This window comes from Panthera tigris, chromosome A3, assembly GCF_018350195.1.
Source record: "Panthera tigris isolate Pti1 chromosome A3, P.tigris_Pti1_mat1.1, whole genome shotgun sequence".
Lineage (NCBI taxonomy): Eukaryota > Metazoa > Chordata > Mammalia > Carnivora > Felidae > Panthera > Panthera tigris.
Genome location: NC_056662.1, coordinates 6,810,308 through 6,830,684, shown reverse-complemented (window position 1 = coordinate 6,830,684; position 20,377 = coordinate 6,810,308). Strand labels below are relative to the sequence as shown.

Genomic DNA, 20,377 nt, shown 5'->3' with positions numbered 1-20,377 from the left:
TCCTCTTTTAGCCAGCCCTCCACTTACAACTCTCAGAACCTTTAGTCTGGGGATTACGTCCTCCTCCCTTGCCCTAACACTTCCGCATCTTGGTGTTCTCTCGAAGTGTAAATTGTTGACCTCCTAAATCATCTACTCACAGAAGCCCTAACTTCCTCACCATACATCTTGAGAGAACAGGTCTTCTCTTTTCAGCCACTGGTATATTAGGAAAGGAGAAAATCATGGGTTCAAATCCTTCTGGAATAAAAAGTCCATGTCTCCCTTCATCTTTTATCATAGAGGACCGCATACAGAAACCTTGAACAACTCCACTTTACGAACAATGCAAGAAATTTTCAAGGACGAGTCTGATATTACATGATTTTTTGCCACTTATGCTTAATGGCTTCACAACCCACCCAGTGGAAGGGGAAACACCACTAGTCCTGTCCTGAGACAGGACGCTTGCTCCCTGAATCCGTTGCCCATGAGAGTGATGAGTTGGTGATAGCAGGGTGGTAGTATGCCCCCAACAGCTATCATAGTGCCTGACACCTAACAGGTGTTCAAAAACTACATATACAACAAATGAGTGAATGTAGTAGGAATCCAAATGGAAGCTTTGGCTTCAGAGCTAAGACATAGAAAGAACATGGATCAACTCTAATGCCCATTGGTACGGCAATGACTACAGAAACTGTGGCATTGCTCACGGTATAGACTGTGGAGCTGTTTAAAGAAATGGGAGATGTATAATAGGTCTACATAATAATAGACCATACAGAAGAGGTAACTCACATATACACATATATTATTACTTTTCCTCGGTCTATAATTGAGTGGGGGAATAGAACGTAAGTTCTAGGACATGAATGGCATGATGACATATATATAAACACAAAAATTTTTAATTCTATATAATTTTCTATGTAACGTATATGTACACAGATAACATCTAGAGGTGTATTCTTAACAACAGTTACCTCTTAAGGAGGGGGAGAGTGGGTCAAAGGAGACAAGTTTTATGTCATGTTTTATTTGTTATGTAGAGAACATTTGTCTTCCTTAGGCAATTAAAATCACTTTTTAAAGAGCAGTAAATGGCGGGCACCTGGGTGGCTCAGTAGGTTAAGCGTCCAACTCTTGGTTCCAGCTCAGGTCTTGATCTCACGTTTCGTGAGCCTGAGCCCCACATCTGGCTCCGCACGGTCAGTGCTTGGGATTCTCTGCCTCCCTCCCGCCCCCAAACAAACAAACAAACAAACAAACAAATAAACAAACTTTAAAAAGCAGTCAATGGGAGATGATCACACAGGCCTCTCTGGTTCAGCTCCGTTATCAGAAGCCCTGCTATCAATAGGCAAAGACAGAGCTGCCCCATACAAAGCCCCTATCTGTGCTCAGCCTTCCCAGAGCCTCTCTGATCTTTCCCTCCGGCTTACTCACTCCTCCCAAGCCTCTTGCTCTGCCGAGTGTCTCTCATTTCTATCCCACCGACTCATGCCAGCTCCCATTCGCCCTCTCTGCCCACCCCTGTCTGTCTACACACACCCCCAGGATCCCAGTACCCAACCCCGCAAAGCTTCCGGAAGCCATTAATCCAAGGGGAGGGTATGTGGTTCTAACAACACCATGCACATGGTGAGACCAAAATGTGAGCAACGGTGATTTGCTAAAACCTAAAAAGCACTGAGTTCCTTTTCTAGGTATTTATTTTCATGCATTATCCCACTTAATCTTGACGACGACCTCTTGAGTCATTCCTATTAGCACTGCCGCTTTGCAGAGGAGGAAAGTGATCACAAGGTGACAGGATCTGTTAACTAGCAAAGTAGGCTTTCAAATCCACGCAATCTCACTCCAGCGTCTTTGCCCTTGACCATCACCATTTCGCACTGTGCCGGTCCCGAGAAGAAGCAGAAGCTAAGGCAGGAACCCGCAGGACAGGTGTGCGGGGCAGAGGTCAGATGCGTCACGTTGAGCCACAGTAAAAGAGACGATTTGGAAGCTAGATTGAGAAAGAGCAAAAAAAAAAAAAAAAAAAAAAAAAGCTACACTAAGGTGTTTGGATGTTGTTTATTAGCAAAGTGAAGCCACGAAAGGCTTATGAATCAGGTGGTATTATAAATCCTGTGCTTCAGGAAGATTAACCTGGTACAACGGATTGGAGAAGAGACACAGAAAGAGACCATTTGGAAGTCCTCTATTAAAGTAGCCCAAGCATGACGTGATAAGGGCTTAAACTTGCTGGCAGAAAGAAAGGATGAGTTTGAGATTACGTAAAAAGAGCACCTTTCCTCCGTATTTTGTCCATTCAGTCTTTATGTTGCAAGTTTGTATTTTTCCTCCAACGGTACACAAAGCTACCCACCTACCCCCACCCACCCCTCACCCCTCCCCCACTGCTTTTGGAATTTGCTCCAATCCTAAATCCCTTCCACTATATTCAAACTTTGCTGTGCTTAACATTAAGCCGTGGTGCAGTCATATATTACGATGCCTGAGAAATATTCTCAAGGGCTCCAGTGCAAAAGGAAGTTGGTGATTCAGAGCAGGGAGCATTAAGGTTAATTACCTAATAATTTACTACAGTGAGTGCATCTGGAGACATTTTGATTTTCACTAATTGTGGTGTTAAACAAAGTAAACAACACTTTGTTCATCTTCCAGCTGTGGAAATGTGTCAAGGGGAACCTTTCCTGTGATTTATAACCCCTTGGTTTACCCTTGAGCACGGGCCACTTGATGGGAAGTTGGAAAGACCAATGGTTTTGCAGGCTCCATGGATTGGTTTAGTAAAGATTTCCCTTAATGTGACTGTAAGCTGACCAGCCTTTGCTCCACCGCTGGCTGTGACATTCAGAGAAACCAGGCACGAGCAATGCTAATGTGATTTGATGAGTCTTGGAGCAGCTGTTGTTAGTACGATCACCCTCTGTGCATGGGGGAAGGTTTAAGAAGGAGGGTGGGATGGGAACGCTAGAACAGGAACAGTTAGAATAAAATGGTCCAAGCGTCCTCCTCTCCATCTAACAAGAGATGATCAGTACTACTCTAGGAATTAGTGGGTGACTTAAATGTGATACCTCATTTCTATGAGGGCATCTGAGAGTTTTGCAAACACAACACCCTTCCTACTTCCCTTGATTTTCTCTTACCAAATTCACTTTTCTTCTTCTCTCAGCCTGAATAATTTGAATGGGGACTGACTCCCCATCTCTGGCTTCAAAGACAGACATTTGACCTCAACTTGGCCACAATGAGTCAGTTTGAGGGTGCACACGTCACCCGATCCAGACCAATTGAGCCAAATAAGGCCCAACTTAAGTTACCTTATTTTACTTTTCAGCAAAAGAGGAATGTTCAGTCTAAATTACTAAAAGAATTGGACACCAGATCAGAACAGACAGCAGCCACATCACCACCACAAGAGGAAACCTCAGTTAAGGAAGTCAACCAGAGGAACGCCCGATTAAGGAGGCCAACCAGAGGAACCCAGACTGAGGCCCTGAAAGGAGGAAGATTGGGTTCTTATGACAGAGTTTCTGGATCCAACCATACCTGAAGCTAGAATATACTGAAACTCTGTGTTTCATAAACCAATAAATTCACTTCTGTGCTCATGAAAGTCGAAGCAAGGCTTTTGGAACTCGTAGCCTGCAGAGTTCTGGTACTTTAAGCAAAGCTTTAACATAGTTTGTGATAGATTAGACGGCACATAAAACTACTTCTTACCACTGAAGGCTCCAATACTCAGCCCAATTCTAAAGCCATGTTTATTTTCCAGATTGAAATAGCAGAGGTCCACGGAAAGGGGATCCATTTCCTAGTTTCTGATGTGGTTCAAAATCAAACAAATGCTCCTAATTTATATCACCTCTTTGAAATAATAGAAAAGCCCAAAGGTGTTTAAAGTAGCAGTAATCTGGGGAGAGGGGAGTAGATTACAAGCAACAAAGGATCTTGGCCTTTGGTCAGATGCCTGGTGATCTAGAGGCCATTCTGTCCTGGCAATGTCAGCCTAGCCATTGCTAGTACAGAATTTAATCTCCTCCAGGACGGGTACTTTGTTCATTTATGCCGTCATAGTATAAAGTTTCACACATTCCATTTCTTACCTTTCAGAGCTCATTCCTGTCGTCAGCTCTGTACAATAACCCATAAGACACACATCCTCTGACCACGGTAGTATTTGGAGCTCCACTTTCCAGATGAGGAAGCCAAAGCTGTAAGAGATGAAGTGAACAACAAAGTTTCATGCCATGCCCCAATCATTTGCTCAGCCATTTGCTTACTTACCACCAGCCCCCGCCCGGGACAACTATTTAGCCTTTTGGAATCTCTCGTCCCTCATCCCTGGTATTACCATGACAACATTCCCCACCTCACTAGCTCCTGCAGTTTTAAAGATGATGGTGGATATAAGCACATCTGACACCAAGCCCCGATACAAAGGAAGAGTCTAGCAATGCTTGTTAACTTGGAATCTGTGGGCATGAATCAAACACCTGAGATGAAAAAAGTGTTGACTGGAAAGTTCTTCCTGGAAGACCTCATGTGATACACACTAGAAGTGTGTCAAGAATATTCTAGGTGGCCTGTTGGCATCAGCAAAAAATCAGAAGTGATCAAAAGATCTGCCCATAGACAGACACAGCAAAGTAAGCACACCCCCACGCTACAGAATTCTACCAAGCAACTAAATAAAAAGTTAGGCAATGCAGGGGTGCCTGGGTGGCTCAGTTGGCTAAGCATCTGACTTTGGCTCGGGTCGTGATGTTGGGGTTATAAGTTCGAGCCCCACATCAGGCTCTGTGCTGGCAGCTCAGAGCCTGGAGCCTGCTTCAGATTCTGTGTCTCCCTCTCTCTCTCTCTCTCTCCCTCTCTCTCTGCCCCTCCCTTGCCCATGCTCTGTCTCTCTCTCTCTCTCTCAAAAATGAATAAACTTAAAACAAAATTTAAAAAACGTTAGGCAATGCAGTACACCCTGACACAGCAAGATCTAGAAGACATATTTTTGAGCAAGAAAAAAACAGTGACAAGTATATGCACAAAAGAATAAGCAACACAGATTTGCAAAAGACATGCCTGTCTCCTTCCAAAGAATATACACGGAAATGCACTTGAAGAAAGGTTTGCAAGAACACGCACAACACCAGTGTTTCAAGTACTAAATTGAGTGCAAGGGTCAAAAAAAAAGAAGCCAGTCCTATCTACTATATTTTAATTCTTAACAAAGAAAATCTGACCGTGAATTACTGAGGCAACTAAAAATTAACAACAAGGAAACACTTGAGGCGGTGGAAAGTAACCTCAGGTTGTTTCTAGCTAAAGATCACCTCCTTGATCTACACAGCGCTAAAATAACTAAGAATAAATAGGAAAAAGACACATCCAACCACTTGCTGAGATCAAAAACAAAAGGGTGAGAAACAAGCTGATTGACTGAATTCTTTTCGCTTTAAAATTTTCATTTTATTTTATTATTATTGTTGTTGTTGTTGCTTTGAGCTGGCTGTGTCCCATATACACAGTGCAATTATCTTTCCTCAAAATATCATCACTCAGTGGAATGATCTCACCACGTGAAAAACAGGTTTGGCACAATCGTTGCATATTGTTGGGAAATTATCATCAACTTTCTTTTCTCTCGAAAAAAATTTTTTCACAATGACACTGATGAGTTCTGTTGTTTTCCATACAATACTTTAACCCAGTTTAAATCTATAGTCTGCATGAAGTCCTTGAAGAGTGACATTAATGGAGGAAATATCCTTATAAGACAGAGCGCTGAATCCAAAATACGATTCTGCAGGACTTACCCCACGTGAACAAGTGCAGATTCCCCCAGCGCACCCCAAGCAACTTGCTCTTAGCTGCCCCGCACATACCCCTGCTGTGCCGTATATGAGTTTCTACTCTCATAAACCCTGCTTCTGGAGCCCCAAATCACATGGGCCAGTTTGTAGAAGGGGCTCCAAACCCACATGGCAGTTTATTCTCTCCCCTTGCCTGACTCTGCCCATTCTACTGGCTTTGGATACCATGTTTTGGCTGCACAAATGTATTTCTTTAGTCCAAATCCCCTTTCCTGAGTCTTCTGTTCATATGCCCATGGCTTCTTTGGCACCTTTACTTGGATGATACGTGTGTATCTCAAACTTAACACGTTCAGAGTGTGAACTGTGATTTTTCTCTCTCCTAAATCTCTCCTTGTTTCCCTTATCTTAGTAAGTGGCCCCAACATCCAAAAGGTGAGAGTCATCTCTGACTCCACGGTGTCCCCTATATATCGCCCACATTCACAAGCCCTACTGGGTTGACCTCCAAAGTGTCTCTCAAATCAATCTACTTTCCTTCTTTTGCACTATCACCAGGAGGGAGTGAGCCACCACTGCCTCTCACCTGGTCTAGGGCCATCCCTCCCCACCTTCTTCCCATTCATCCTTGCCCCCCTCTTTCATACGATGTCACTCCTCAGGAGCTCCCCTCTACTTGCTAGATGGGATGCTACCTGATTCATGAATCGTTTAATACAGCCAATTAGATCTTCAAGCGAAAAGAAAAAACAGAACAAAACACAGTATCACTCCTCTGCTTCTAATCTCCTCGAAGACTTCCCACTACACCTACCTTAAAACCCCAGCTCCTCACTGGAGGCAGCAGGACGAGAGCCTGTATAAATCCCAGACCGCAACATACATCCTGGTCCCTGACGTCAGCACACTGTAATCTATAATGTTCTCGAAACAATCTCTTTCCCTGGATTTTTACATCCCTGGTTCTTTTTTGCCCTTCCCCATCACCCCCACGTAGAGCCTTCCACAATGCCCTTTAAATTTTTTTTTTAATTTTGTTAATCTTTATTTTTGAGAGAGAGAGACAGCGCGTGAGCGGGGGGAGGAACAGAGAAAGAGGGAGACACAGAATCCGAAGCAGGCTCCAGGCTCTGAGCTGTCAGCACAGAGCCCAACGCGGGGCTTGAACCCACGGACCGCGAGATCATGACCTGAGCCGAAGTCAGACACGCAACTGACTGAGCCCCCCAGGTGCCCCACAACCACACCCTTTAAACTAGGCTCCACCTGTTGGAAAAACCACTTTGTTTCCTTCGTACCACTAGTCACAAACTTTATTTACACTACCCTCGTGTTTATTTCCTCATTATCCATCGCTCCCACAAGAGCAGGAATCTTCTCTAGCTTATTTATGGCCGTAGACCCACTGCCAACCTGACCCAGAGTTGAGATGCAAATAATAGTTTGTGGAATAAATGACTCAGAAACCCATTTATGGAGTCCGGGGCTATGTGTTCAACACTTTGACGGGGGGCAGGGGGGAGGAAGTACTTTATAAAAGGCGTAGAGTTAAAAGCCTCATCTCTGCCCTTAAGTATGGTGTATTCTATTGACGAGACAGAATCTACACAGTGAAAAGGTGAAGCCAACAACATAAGCCAGCAGATGCTTGAATATTCAATTAAGTCTTAAATTTTATGCTTTTAGTCATGTGGAGTTGGCCAGAGGAACTTCTGGCAGAGCAGGACATACAAACACTATACTCACAAATAAAAGGGGTAAAGTCACAAAAGTTGGAGAGGTGGGAAATAATGAGCTCTGGGGTACTGAGGAACAGTTTTATGGAGGAGGCTGAATTTATACCAACCTAAGACAGGTCAGAATTAGTGGGAACTACTCAAAACCACCTAGAGCTATAGCCTGATGGTCCTGGAGTAATGTAAAAAATAAAGAGCCCCTTCGCCTACCAAATAGCAAGACATTTTATTCTCTCTCCTGTATCTCCCGTACCGTGGAGTTCTGGCAACTTCCCAAATCAACGCAGAACTAGAATGCTAAGACTTCTTTAGCTCTCCCAAACTCCCAAGTCCCTCGCCCCACCCACCATGCCTGCATGGTCCCCTGCTCCCCAACCCAGTGGCTGACTCAATTGTACTATTTTCTTTTTTTTTTTTTTTAATTTTTTAGCATTTATTTATTTTTGAGATAGAGAGAAACAGAGCACAAGCAGGGGAGGGGCAGAGAGAGAGAGAGACACACACACACAGAATCCAAAGCAGGTTCCAGGCTCTGAGCTGTCAACACAGAGCCCGACGCAGGGTTTGAACCCACAAACTGTGAGATCATGACCTAAGCTGAAGTCGGACACTCAACCAAACTGAACTGCCCAGGCGCCCCTATTTTCTTGAGGCTGAAGAGAGGGAAGGAAACCCTCTCCTGAGAAACAGTCGGCTGCCATCTCTGCCTTTTGTCTGGAGGGTTCTCCTCTCTCATCTTGCCCCTGCCAGCTCTAGCCAGTTTTGGATCATTGGCCTCTTTCCATAAGCAGTGACGAGTTGGGACTTGGCAAGACAGCGAGGACCCTACACTAAACCTCAGGAATCTTCCCAGCTAGAGGCAAACACATGTTCTCCATCTTCCCCACCTCGTTCACCTAGGGCTGTGACTGGTCCGAGATCCAAGGTCTTGCCTAACAGATGGATCCTGATGCAAAGTAACTTGGAAGGAATGGGGAAACATAAGCAAATAAGAAATGCACATGTTTCACCAATCAACTATTTCTCTTAATAATAATTCCAGGAACCAATGGGGGAGGGAGCAAAGTTCAAACGTCCTCTATCTCTTCTGAGTCCACAGCTAAAATTCTTTCCATACTAGGCCCTCATGTGATTAATGAGAATACAGATCAAGAAATCAAGGCGTATTCCAAATGAAGAGAGGGAGAAAGCTTGGATTGAGGGAGAAAGCTCTACATTTGGTGCGCTCAAAAGACAGTAAGGGGCAAAGCCGGCTCCAAAATGTCCATACAGGAAGAGTGCAAGAGTGGCAATTTGGTTGGAAGGGTGTACAAGAGGAACGGACGTCAGCCGTATCTGCATGGAAAGCGCACGGCTGTGACTCAGACCACTTGCTTCTTTAGGCTGGCGGGACTGTGGGAAATTACAGAAGGGACTGAATTTCCCTCCAGCCACCTCATGGCACTACCACTGATGAAGAGACAAGAGACAGGTGTAACCAAACTGAGGATGCCCACTGGAGTAGTGCGAAGGGAGGGCTGGAGACCCCAGGCAGAGGACAAGACAAGAACAGGTGAAGGCCTGGAATAGGGTGGGAACAGTGGGAAGGAGAAGGAAGATCCAGGATGCCTTCCAGGGGGGAATTCAAGAAGACGCAGTGACTGGATGCATTTTGGAGATGACGGAGACGAGCGAGTCAGAAATTCTCCAAGGCTGCGGGCTTGGCAGGCTGAGTGTATGTCGGGGAAGTCAAGAGGAGATACGAGGTTTGGGGAGCAGAGTGGTGAATTTGTTTCTCCACCTGCTAAATTTGAGGTAACAGCAGGATATACAGGTGAAAATGTCCAGTATATTATTAGAGATATAGGAGCCAGGTCAAAACAGAGTGCCTGGGATTTGTTAAAACAACACAGGCTGAAAAACTCACCTAAAACACACAGACACTGCCGTGCTTGGCTGAAGCCTCTGAAGCTTGCAAATTGTTCTCGGTTCTTTGCGATGCCCTGAATTATAGATATATAGCCCCCAAGGCTTGTGACACCCAGGTCTTTCTAAACAAATAGCTATGAGTGCAAAGATTCAAAGGGTCAAGAAATGTATAGGAAATCTTCCAGTTCAGTCTGAGTTTGGGGCATCTGCCTCCTACCTATATGATTCTTACCATATCTGGCTACTGCTATATATCTATCCATAGCAACAGAGCACCTGTTTACTGTTACTAATTTTTCATCTTTTTGTAAATCAGTAGTGGATTTTTTTTTTACCTAAATAAATTTAATTTACAAAGCAGTACTACTGTGAGTGAAAAAAATAGCATCATTTTTTATTAATAGAATACAATTGTAAAAATAGAACTAATGGGAAGGAAGACATTTGATTCAGCTGCTTGCTAACCGTTGTGGTGGGCATTTGCCATTTTTTGCATACATGGCCTCTGAAAGTTCTTCCTTTATGGGGAAGTCCAAACTATAGGGCCTTGACTTCCAAAATGGGTGCTGAAGAAGCTCACAGCGTCCTCTCCCCATCCCCAGGCAAGTGACTTAGACTTAGCCAGTCAGATGCTCTCGCTCATGACCTTGAAACTTCAAAGGAAGGAATCAAGGACGAAGGGATAGTCATAATGAATTCACACTGAGGGATCCAAACAAGGGTGCAAGGTTCAGTGCAAATATCACCCACATGCCCGTGTAGCCCATTTCCATTGTGTTTTCTTCCTTAATTTCTCAGATTTCTTGGACTTCCTTTGGTTGCAGAGATGGTGAGTTGGAAAGTGTCACCCCCAAAAAATCATGTCCACTCAGAACCTCAGAATGTTTTGTTATTTGCGAACATGACCTTGCAGGTGAATTTGCCTAAAGGTCATTAGAGGAAATCCTGGGTTTGGGGTGGGCTCTAAATCCAATGCTTGTCATCTCTATAAGAGAGAGGACACCCAGAGACACGCAGAGAAGACAACGGGAAGGTAGTGGCAAAGACTGATGTGTTGATAAAGCTAAGGAACGTCAGAAGCCACTAGAAGCTGGACGAGGCAAGAAATTGTTCTCCCTAAGGGCTTTGGAGGGAGTGTGACCCTGCTGTCACCTTGATTTCAGATTTCTGGCATCCAGAACTCTAAGAGAATAAATCTCTGCTGTTTTAAGCCACCAAGTTTACGGCAGGCCTGGGAAACTAACACACTGGGTTTGGGGATGTGTCTTCCAATTATATGGATTTCCATATATCTGAACTATGCCTTGGATGAAAACATATATTCATCCTGTTGATAATTAGCATTTTTCTGGCCTTTGGGCCCTCACCTTCTGGGAGTCACCCAATTTATTTTTGGAAGTGGCTTTTGTTGTTTGCAACCAAGGAAAGTGTTTTGCAACCACTTCCAAAGTGTATAAGCCTGGGATCCATTTCTTGCTAAAACGAAAGGAGCAACAGTTAAAGAGTAGTTGTAGTAGAACAGCACCAAATTTGACTTTCTCCTTGGGGCAACTGGAAAGACTGAAAGAATCTGAAAAGCAAATCTGTGATTTGGTATTATTTGGTGCCACATCTCTTTTCTGCTCCAAGTCACCTAATATAACATTGGTGATATGTCTCACGACTTGGGAAATACCAACTGAGTAAATGCCCCAACTTCACAAATAGCGTGAATCTTGGTAAGGCAAAATAAAAGGGCTTGTCTATAATCCTACCGATAAGCCAGGAGGAGAGCCAAGCCCTTGACCCTGTTCTATATTGTCTCATTCAACACCCCACCCCACACTTTTACTACACTATGCATATCTTCTTAGGGTTTCTATTAACTGTATTTTCAGCTTCGGTAAACTTCATGCTCTATCATCTGCCCTTCATGCAAATAGAGTGAGGATACACCTTGCTCTAGAAAACTCTAGAATATGTCCGAGCTACCTTGCCTTGGCCTCCAGCTGCCCTCCATCAACTAGGGTGCTTTTCAAATGCAAGCCAACCAACCTAGAGTCTCTTACCCCCGTGCTCATTAGGCTCTCATACTCCGGACCAGTATCCACCTGCCCTGATCATCCCAGGGCCAGTACCAAACAACCCCATTCCCCAGGGCCCACCAAGATCATTCAAACCAGCCAGTCCTAACACATTTATCCTGCCTGGCCTGTTCGTTCCCTCAGAAACCACAGGAAAGGCTCTTGCCACACTTCCCCCTTTCTCCTTCCGCGTCTGACCAGCCTCAGTGTTTTCCAGTGTGGCTCCCTCCTCCTGGGGACTGTGAGTAACAAACTATCTTTTCAAGGGTAGTCGTGTCCCCATCTGTTGGTCTCGACTCCATCTCAAATTTTCTATTAGTACACTATATTTTAAGACAAGACTCTCAGGAAGGAAGTGTATGCCTTCAGCTGCCATTAACTGGGACAATTCTGATAACCTTGAACAGCATCAGGGTCGAGCACGATGACATTTACTTCGTTTACTATTGTCCCATTCTCACAGGAGATAAAGAATGTCCGGTGCATTCTTCAACACCATGCATTAGTACTAAAGTAAAAGCTTGTGAGGGAGGCAGCATAGCTCTGGAGGTGGCCTGCATGGTTTCAATCCAACCTTCACAAACAACTGGTTGTGGCAACTTGATCAACAGTTAACCCCTCTAGTTCTGATTTTTCCCCTCTGTAAAATATCAGTACCACCCTCACAGGGTTCTTATGAGGACTGTAGGACCCCATGAAATTAAAGTGCATAGGACATGCCAGGGAAAGAGTAAAGAAGGGCTCACTAGAAACTCCTAACTAGACCAATCAGTAACTCCAATTAATGCACATCAGAAAAGATGTCCCCAAATCCCACAATTATGGTGGCTTGCACTTGGTGGGAACTGAAAAGCTATTTGTCTATTGCCCAAAAAGAACTCATCTACTGCATTGACCATTTATTGAGTACCTTCAACATACCTTCCAATATACCTATGCCTGGCATAGACAATGAACATATAAAAATAATTAAGTTCATTCTACTCCTTCTAAAGTATTCCAAACCTAGCCTACTTCCAATGTAGGAGCCAAGAAAAGAATTCCCTTGATTGGAAGAGAATCTCACCTTTCAAAAAGGAAAAAAAAAAAATAAATGATTTCATTGAGTTTTATCTTTTGTACTCACCCAGAAATCATGATTTGTTAATGGCTCATGAGAAAGCACTCCAGCCCATGTCACCGGACCATAGAAATCATGGTGACCTAGCAACAGCACAGCTACCTTATGTCCAGTCAAAGGTTCCAATAACTCATGATAACTCTGTAATGGCTTAACATCCAGGTCTGAAAAGAAAGGCTATTTTCCTGGAACCATTTACAGAAGCATTCTTCAAAAGTGATTCATTCTTGGTTGGAACTCTTTGGCATGTTTGGGGATCATTTATCAAGTGTGTTTACAACAAAGGTCTCTCTCCACACTTAGGATGTGGGGAAACAGCCCCTAACACAATAAAAATAATTCTAACCACCAAAGCAAGCAGACAGAGACTCTGGACAGTCAGCTATAGGTCAAAGCAGACAAAGTGAACATGAAGAAGCGGGGCTTACGCCAGGGCTCCAGGGATGATCTTGTTCTTCAAAGAAGCATGTTGCCTAGTTGCTCACTGCTGCTGAAAATCCCACCATTACAGCCCCATGAGAGTTCTGTTAGCTCTCTGCTTTGATCCTAATTAAAATGCAGAATCTGAAAGCTGCTGTTGAGAGACAACGCCCCATGAGCCTCTTGCATTTATTCATGTCTTGTGACTGCTGTTGTAATAGGCTATTCTTTCAAGGATTGTGTCCAGCCAACAGCCTTGGAAGAGAGGGATGGTGTCTCCTTGTAGAGCAATGGGCACGTGTGCTGTTCAAAATAATAAAGCTAATGGATCTCTCTGGGGCAAAGATTTGGGTTTCCTAAACTTAAGATTTCTCCCTTGTAACCCAGCCCATAATCCGTGGCACGTGCAGGCATCACCTGGCCCTCTTTGTGGTACCCTGTGGGAACTTACACTCGGAGAGCAAGCACAAATCCTGAGACTCTGGCTACTGCCATTGCTGTGAGTAGTAAATGGTCCTTTGTCTCTGACCCAGGACTCTTGTGTCTTCAACAACATCTGTAAACTGCAAAGTCCTTAACACCTGCTGTATCATTCGTGTTTCTTTATCAGTTGGAAGCTGGCTTTCAGGGGCATCTCTGTCAGCCTCTCCTCACATTTATAATATAAATAAAATGATATGCTTGCTATCTAGATAAGGTTCAGGACAAGTTACCTCAAGTCCTTTTTCAGGCAAGCTTCCTAAGTCCCTCTCACGTAGAAACTCATAGGGCCACCATTTCACGTAACTCAGCTACCCCAAACTGGGAGAAAGTTGAGACTGCTAAAGGCCCAGCAATCAGGAGAGAAGGAGCAGAGAATGAGAAGTGACAGAAAGTCTTCCAATTCTTGGCAGTTTTGTCAAAAGCCAACCCTGCCAAATATTATTATTTAATTCAAAGTCGTGATCGGTTCCAACACTCAGTTTAGGAATGCATCTTTAGTAAGAGTAAAGAATAAAGAAAAACTCAAAATCTTTTGTATCCTGTATTTGTTTATTTCAGACCAATCTAATTGTCATAATTAATTACCATGCTTAAATATTCTACTGGGATGCCAGGGGCTGCCAAACTACAGTGCACTGATGAGATCCAGCCCACTGCCAGTTTTCATAAAGATTTATTGGAACACAGCACACTCACTCATTTATCATCGGCTATGGCCGCTTTTGTGCTACAATGGCAGAAGTGAGTAGTCGAAGCAGGAACCAGATGGCCCGCAAAGCCTAAAGTATTTGCTGTCTGATCCTTTATAAAAGAAGTTTACTGACCCCTGGTAAACCCAAACTTTCTTCAGGTGCCCTTTCTAGCTGAGTTACTTTCACAAATAACAAAGCTGGTTCCCAACACCCCAATCTTTCCCCCTCTCCTGGAGTATTCCAGGTCCTCCCCCAGCTCTGTACATTTGCAGATAATATTCCCTCTGCCTAGAATTTTCCTTTAGTTTTAAACGTTTATTTATTTTGAGAGAAAGAGAGCACAGGAGGGGCAGAGAGAGAATTCCAAGCAGGCTCCACGCTGACAGTGCAGAGCCCAACATGGGACTCAATCCCACAAACCGTGAGATCATGATCTGAGCAGAAATCAAGAGTAGGACGCTTAACCGACTGAGTCACTCAGGCGCCCCACCGCCTAGAATTTTCTTTATCAGAGCAGACTCCTCACCCCACTCCCTTTTCACCATCTACAGAAGCCCACCCTCCTCAGGACTCAGGCAGAGTGTGGTGCTGGATCCTGTGTCCCACCAGCGTCACTGCTCTGCAGGAGCCCCAGGGTGGCATCCAGGCTGAGTGCAGGCCTCTCCCTGCCACCGTGAGGTCAGGCCAGAGCTCGCCTCTGGCACCGCCGCCTCCTCGTGCGCAGCCCCGACTCACTCCAGTTCTGCCTCGTGGCGACTGCACACGCCTCCCGCTTTCCTGCTTGCACACATCGCCCCTCCAGAAAGGCCTTTTCTCACCACCCTTTCTGACCTCCCCCACCGCCCAACTGCATTCCATCAAAATACTCTATTTCCTTCTCGGCAATGATCATCAGGCCCAATTGTCTTGTTCCTCTCTTCATCTGGCTGATTTTTCTGTCTCTTTTCACTAAAATAGAAGATCTGCAGGAGGCAAGAGCCCTACCTGTGTGTGGACATTTTCCCGGTGCCTAGAACACCGTCTGGATTCAATATACAGTAAAACCTTGGATTGCAAGTAACTCGTTCTGTGAGGCTTCTGCAAGACGAGCGAACAGTTGTAATAAATTTCAACTTGATAAACGAGTGATGTCTGGCAATACGAGTAGTACGTGATGCTGAATGTCACATGATCACAACTGAGCCAATGGTTCCTCCCTCTCCCTCCCTCTCCCCCCCCCCCCCCCCACTCTCTCTCTCTCACTGCGGGATTGTGGGTGACCATCTCCCATGCTCGGATGTTCAGTCTCAGGTCATGATGTTTGGCAGAAATCAGTGATTTTTCAGAACTTTGGAAGGTGCCCACAACTGGCTAAGGTATTTTTTGTCACTTCCAAGCACCTGTGAACTGTCCTCTGCTTTTCCAGACAAGAGTGAGCCTAGGAATGCTTTGCTTCATTCCAGGTCAGGCTGCCTACAGACCTAGACCCTTTCCTCTGCTGCCTTATTACCAGTCACATTGCATACAGTACATGACAAGAGTTTATTAATAATACCGTACTATAGTCAACATCCGTGTGAGTGTATACAGTGGCCCCCATGCAGAAAAAGGTTCCATCGAGCCAATGGACAGCAGTGACTCCGTTAGTGATCGTGAAAATCGTCCTACACAATAACCCTCCTCTCTCTTGTCTCCCTCGCACCAGCCATGAAGGTTTTCAAAGGGAGGCGCAGGTTAATTTGTTTATTTTTCTTTATATTTTGTATTTGTTAAATTATTTTGCATTATATTACAGCATTGTAATCATTTTTATATGAATAGTTTTGGGCTGTGGAACGAATCATCTGAGTTTCCATTATCCCTTTACGGGGAAATTCGTTTTGAGATACAAAGGCTTTGGATTACAAGCGTGTTTCCGGAACGAATTATGCTCGCAAACCAAGGTTTTACTGTGTATCTGTTGGTGGAGTAGGCAAATGTCTCTCAGTGCGTGGATGCAAGTTTGAAGGGAGGCCCAGAGCTGCTGGTCAGGGAGGCAGGACCTAATCTATGGCGCTGACAAGATTCACTTTCACGCCTGGATGGCATCGAGCTGGCATAATGCTGTGCCTCCCAACCTTGGCTGCACAGTGTAATCAAATGAGCAACGAATAAATAAACAAACAAACAAGACCTGAGCCCCTCCCTCTCCCCCTAGAGATCAGAATTAAATTGACATTGAATTTTTGCAAGGGTTCCTGCAATCATAATGCACCGCAGAGGGTCAGCACCACTCTACCTCACTTGGTACGCAGGAAGGAGAACAGACCCCCAACGCGGGGATTAGAGAGGCTTGTGTTACACAAATGAGAAAATGAGCAAGGCGGGAGGGAGGGAGGAAAAACAAGGACATGTGTGGCCCCGTGATGACGGTGTATCTGGAGTCAAAGGCCTGTGACTAGCCCATCTCGGGGCACCTGTAGCCAGAGACAGGCAGAAAGACCGACGGGCACAGAGATCGGACTTGAAAGGAATACAGATGGCCGGCCAACACACCAACGTATGCTCAACATCACAGCGATCACAAAGTCAGCCGCCAGGTGCCTTCTTTTTTTTCCTATCAAGTTGGAAATTTAACAAACAATTAAATTTTTCTAATTTTAAAATCTTGAACATTGCTGCATAATACTGGCAGTACCCAGGGCTGATGCAGAGGTGAAGAGATAGACACCCGCAATCCGTGACCTTCCTGAGTGAGGTTTAGAGGGCGGCCTCCAAGACCCCGGTTCACGGTGACAGGGCGTAACCCCCAAGGTCCCTTCATGGCACAAATTCCATGGCTCAGCCACACCGACTGCCGTGCTGTTTTGCGAAGCGTCAAGGTCCTTGGGGCTCACACCTTGGGTCTCTGTATCAGCTGTTCCCTCCACCTGCAATATCCCACAAGGAATGGCGTAACGGTCCTGCTAAAATGCCCTTCCTTTAGAGAGGCGTCCCTGACCAGGCCATCTAAAGGGAGCCACCCCCATCGCTGGCCCCTGACTGGCCCTTATTTTGCTTTGCCCCACTTATCACCACTCCTGTTAAGTCCCACCTACTGTCCACCCACATAATATTTGCAGCCTCGTAGATGGAGGCTGGGGGCAGGGCTCACCCAGTAGGTATGCTGAAGGCTCAGAACGCAGCTTGCAACTTCACAGGGAGTCAGACAGTCAGATGAATGAGGGACTGTTTTGTTCAGAGCTGCATCCCTAATATTGAGAAAACTGTGTGGCACAAAATAGAAACTCCCTAAATACATTTGGAAGGAAGGAGGGAAAAGGGAAAGGAAGAAAGGGAGGGAAGGAAATAGACTCGGGACACTTCTCTGAGCATGACACTCAGCAGGAGGGAAAACGAAAAGGCATCCGTGCAAGATGAAACGGGGAAAGAAGCACCAGGAGAGAAACACACGACGCAGGGCAGGGGCGCGGGGGGCGACGCGAGATCACGGCCACCGTTCCACCAGGGTCCCTCATCTCTGGGCGCGAGCCTTTGACCACCAGCCACGTACAGCTGACCCTACTCGGGTCAGTGAGTGAACAAACAACCGTGTGAGGACCTCCAAAGGGCCCCATGCCTCAAGGTCTCCCTTATGAGTAGAACACATAGGACTGACGGAGCAAGGCTCCCCAGTCACCATGTTTAACTGACGACTGACACCCGGAAACTGCCACCCCAAATACCGGCGATCCCAGCAGGGCGTTTCATAGCAGAACGGTAAAAAGCATGAACGCCGAGGTTCCCTCTCACCAGGCATGACAGCTTGGGCGGGTCTCTACATTCAGAGCCTCAGTTTCCTCATCTATAAAATGGGATGATAAGAATTATTATTGTCCCTCCCTCATGGGAGTGATAACAGGGGTGAAGGAGTGCTTATTTGTAAAACACATAGAATCGTGCCTGAGACACAGGAACCACCACGCATGGCGACTTGGGGATGGAACCGCCACGGGTCACCTGTCCCCTCTCCCATGACACCGTGTAATAATTACAGCTAATCTCTAGTATGTCCTCCCTATTAGCCAGACATGGCCCTAAGCCCTTTACATGCATTATTTTAGTTAAGCCTGATAAGCCTCAGCGGGTAGTTATTGCCATTTCGAACTAATAAGTGAGGAATAGCAAAGAAAGACTTGTCTAAGATCACACGGCGGACAAGTCTCAAAGCCAGTGTTTAAGCTCACTCGGTTCTGGCTTTAACCCATGGCTCTAACCCATGTGCCAGTAAGTCAGTGAATGAACAGACCCAAAGAAAGCAGCGCATCGGGAAACTGCCAGGCCGACCCTGAGCGGGGAGGGACACATTAATGGCCCCGGTGCACCCCTCCCTTAGGACAGCTGGTTTTATATAACAACCTCGAACATGGTTACACACTTTTAAAAAATTGAAATTATTCCCCAGGGCACTTCAGCTGAACCTTCTCTTCAACTCCTTTATTAACACATAATAAAACACCAAACCTAGATATTAAAGCCTCGCAGAAACGCCTCCCTCAGTCCGCCACTTGCGTGCACGCTGTCCCTGGCAGGTTCACGGATTTCTGTGCCCGATGTTACGGGGGAGATGCTAACAAAGGCAGGCCCAACCCAGCCGATGTTCATCAGTGAAAGGTGATTTATTAGAAAAAAAAAAAAAAAGAGAGAGAGAGAGAGAGACAACAACCAGCTTCCAAGAGATGGCCCTGGCAACCGAATTTGCAATTAAAGCTGAACTGTGCAATCTTTGCATTTAAAGGGAAATCGATGGCATTGATTGAGTCCAATAAGGCAGCCACATATGAACGCATTACAGATCTGCCGGCCGCGAAACATGGTTTTGAAATAAAACATATAAAAATCGCTGTGAGCATTTTATGGCCAAACATGATAACTGGGTTACCCGATGGGGAAGCTAAAAAGTGCTCATTTTATCAGGGGAATGGGGTGCAAACACTTTGAATGCGGTCTTTGCTGGCGTTCTTTGCTCTGTAGTCGCCTCTGCTGCCAGTAATTTGCTGGAGGGTTTATTTAACAGGGAGGATTTGAATGGATTCTCACTCCCTTTCCTGGGGTTGCACACAGCAGTGGATTAAGTTAGTGCCAAAACCTTAAAAGACTCCAACCAAGGTAATCAGTTTAGGGGGATTTAGGCCACATGGGCTCCAGATCTGGTTTTGCAAGGCAATTGTAAGTCTCCAGTCAGCTGGGTTTGAGAATTACACCTCTTTTCACTGGGAGGAAATTTAGTAGTGACAGGAAGGCTGGCAGACTGGGGAATTATCTTCCAACGTTAGCAGCATCGTTGCGGGCGGCACTGAATTTCAGTCTTAATAGTTTTATCAGTCTTTGGGAGGTGGAATCTCAGTAATCAAAGGGCCATCCAGCTCCCCAGCCCCAGCATACGCGGGGATATTTACACGTGTCAGTTGCTATAAATTATACAGAAAGAAAGTGCTGAGGCCACGTTGAGTATGTTGCAAGAACATCTATTCAAAGAAACTGGTTTTTTACAAGTAATGCGTCAACCCAGACACCAGCAAAAAGCTGCTTGGAAAATAGTTATTCTCAACCGGCACAGTTTTGGGGTTTTTTTTGTTTTTTGGTTTTTTGGGGTTTTTTTGTTTGTTTTTTTAAGGGAGCCCCTGGAAAGCCTCCGAGAAGAAGCGATTTTCCATGTGACAGACTAAGATGAAATTTCAGGTTTAACTTAGTTACGTGGGGCTGTGGGGCTTTTCTGTTGCTTATGGCTTCATAATATAACCTGGCGATATTTTCATCCCATTACTAAGGTTTCCATTAAATCTGATGCAGGGAAAAAGAGAAGCCTCACAAGAACTGAAGAAAACACAGGTAATTTTCATATCTCTAAACGAAAGTGATGTGGGATGAAAACCATAAGCTGCAAATAATTCCCAGGGATCCTGGTTGAATTGATCTCTCGAGTTGAGCAAAACTACAAATACGAACTAAACTAAATAATGAGAAAGACGTCTATAAACCCAGGAGCTAAAGCTTCGCTTTGATTTTGTTGCTTTTTAAAACACGGAAGCCCATTTATTCACTCCACAAATATTTTGGGCGCACCTACTATGTGTCAGATACAACTCATAATACTGAGGGTAGAGCAGTGGACAAAACGGACACAAATCGCTGATATCCTGAAGCTTACGCGCTG

The 20,377-nt window shown here is 45.2% G+C and overlaps 1 protein-coding gene across 1 annotated transcript in view; it reads right to left on the bottom strand.

The window, feature by feature from the left end:
• The window catches only part of CBLN4 (cerebellin 4 precursor), a 74,293-nt gene that overhangs the window by 8,685 nt on the left and 45,231 nt on the right, over positions 1-20,377 (bottom strand). Inside the window, exon 4 of the mRNA XM_042980111.1 lies at positions 4,101-4,208. Coding sequence (XP_042836045.1) covers positions 4,123-4,208 — 86 coding nt within the window. The 3' untranslated portion in view covers positions 4,101-4,122. The remainder of the gene's footprint in view (positions 1-4,100; positions 4,209-20,377) is intronic.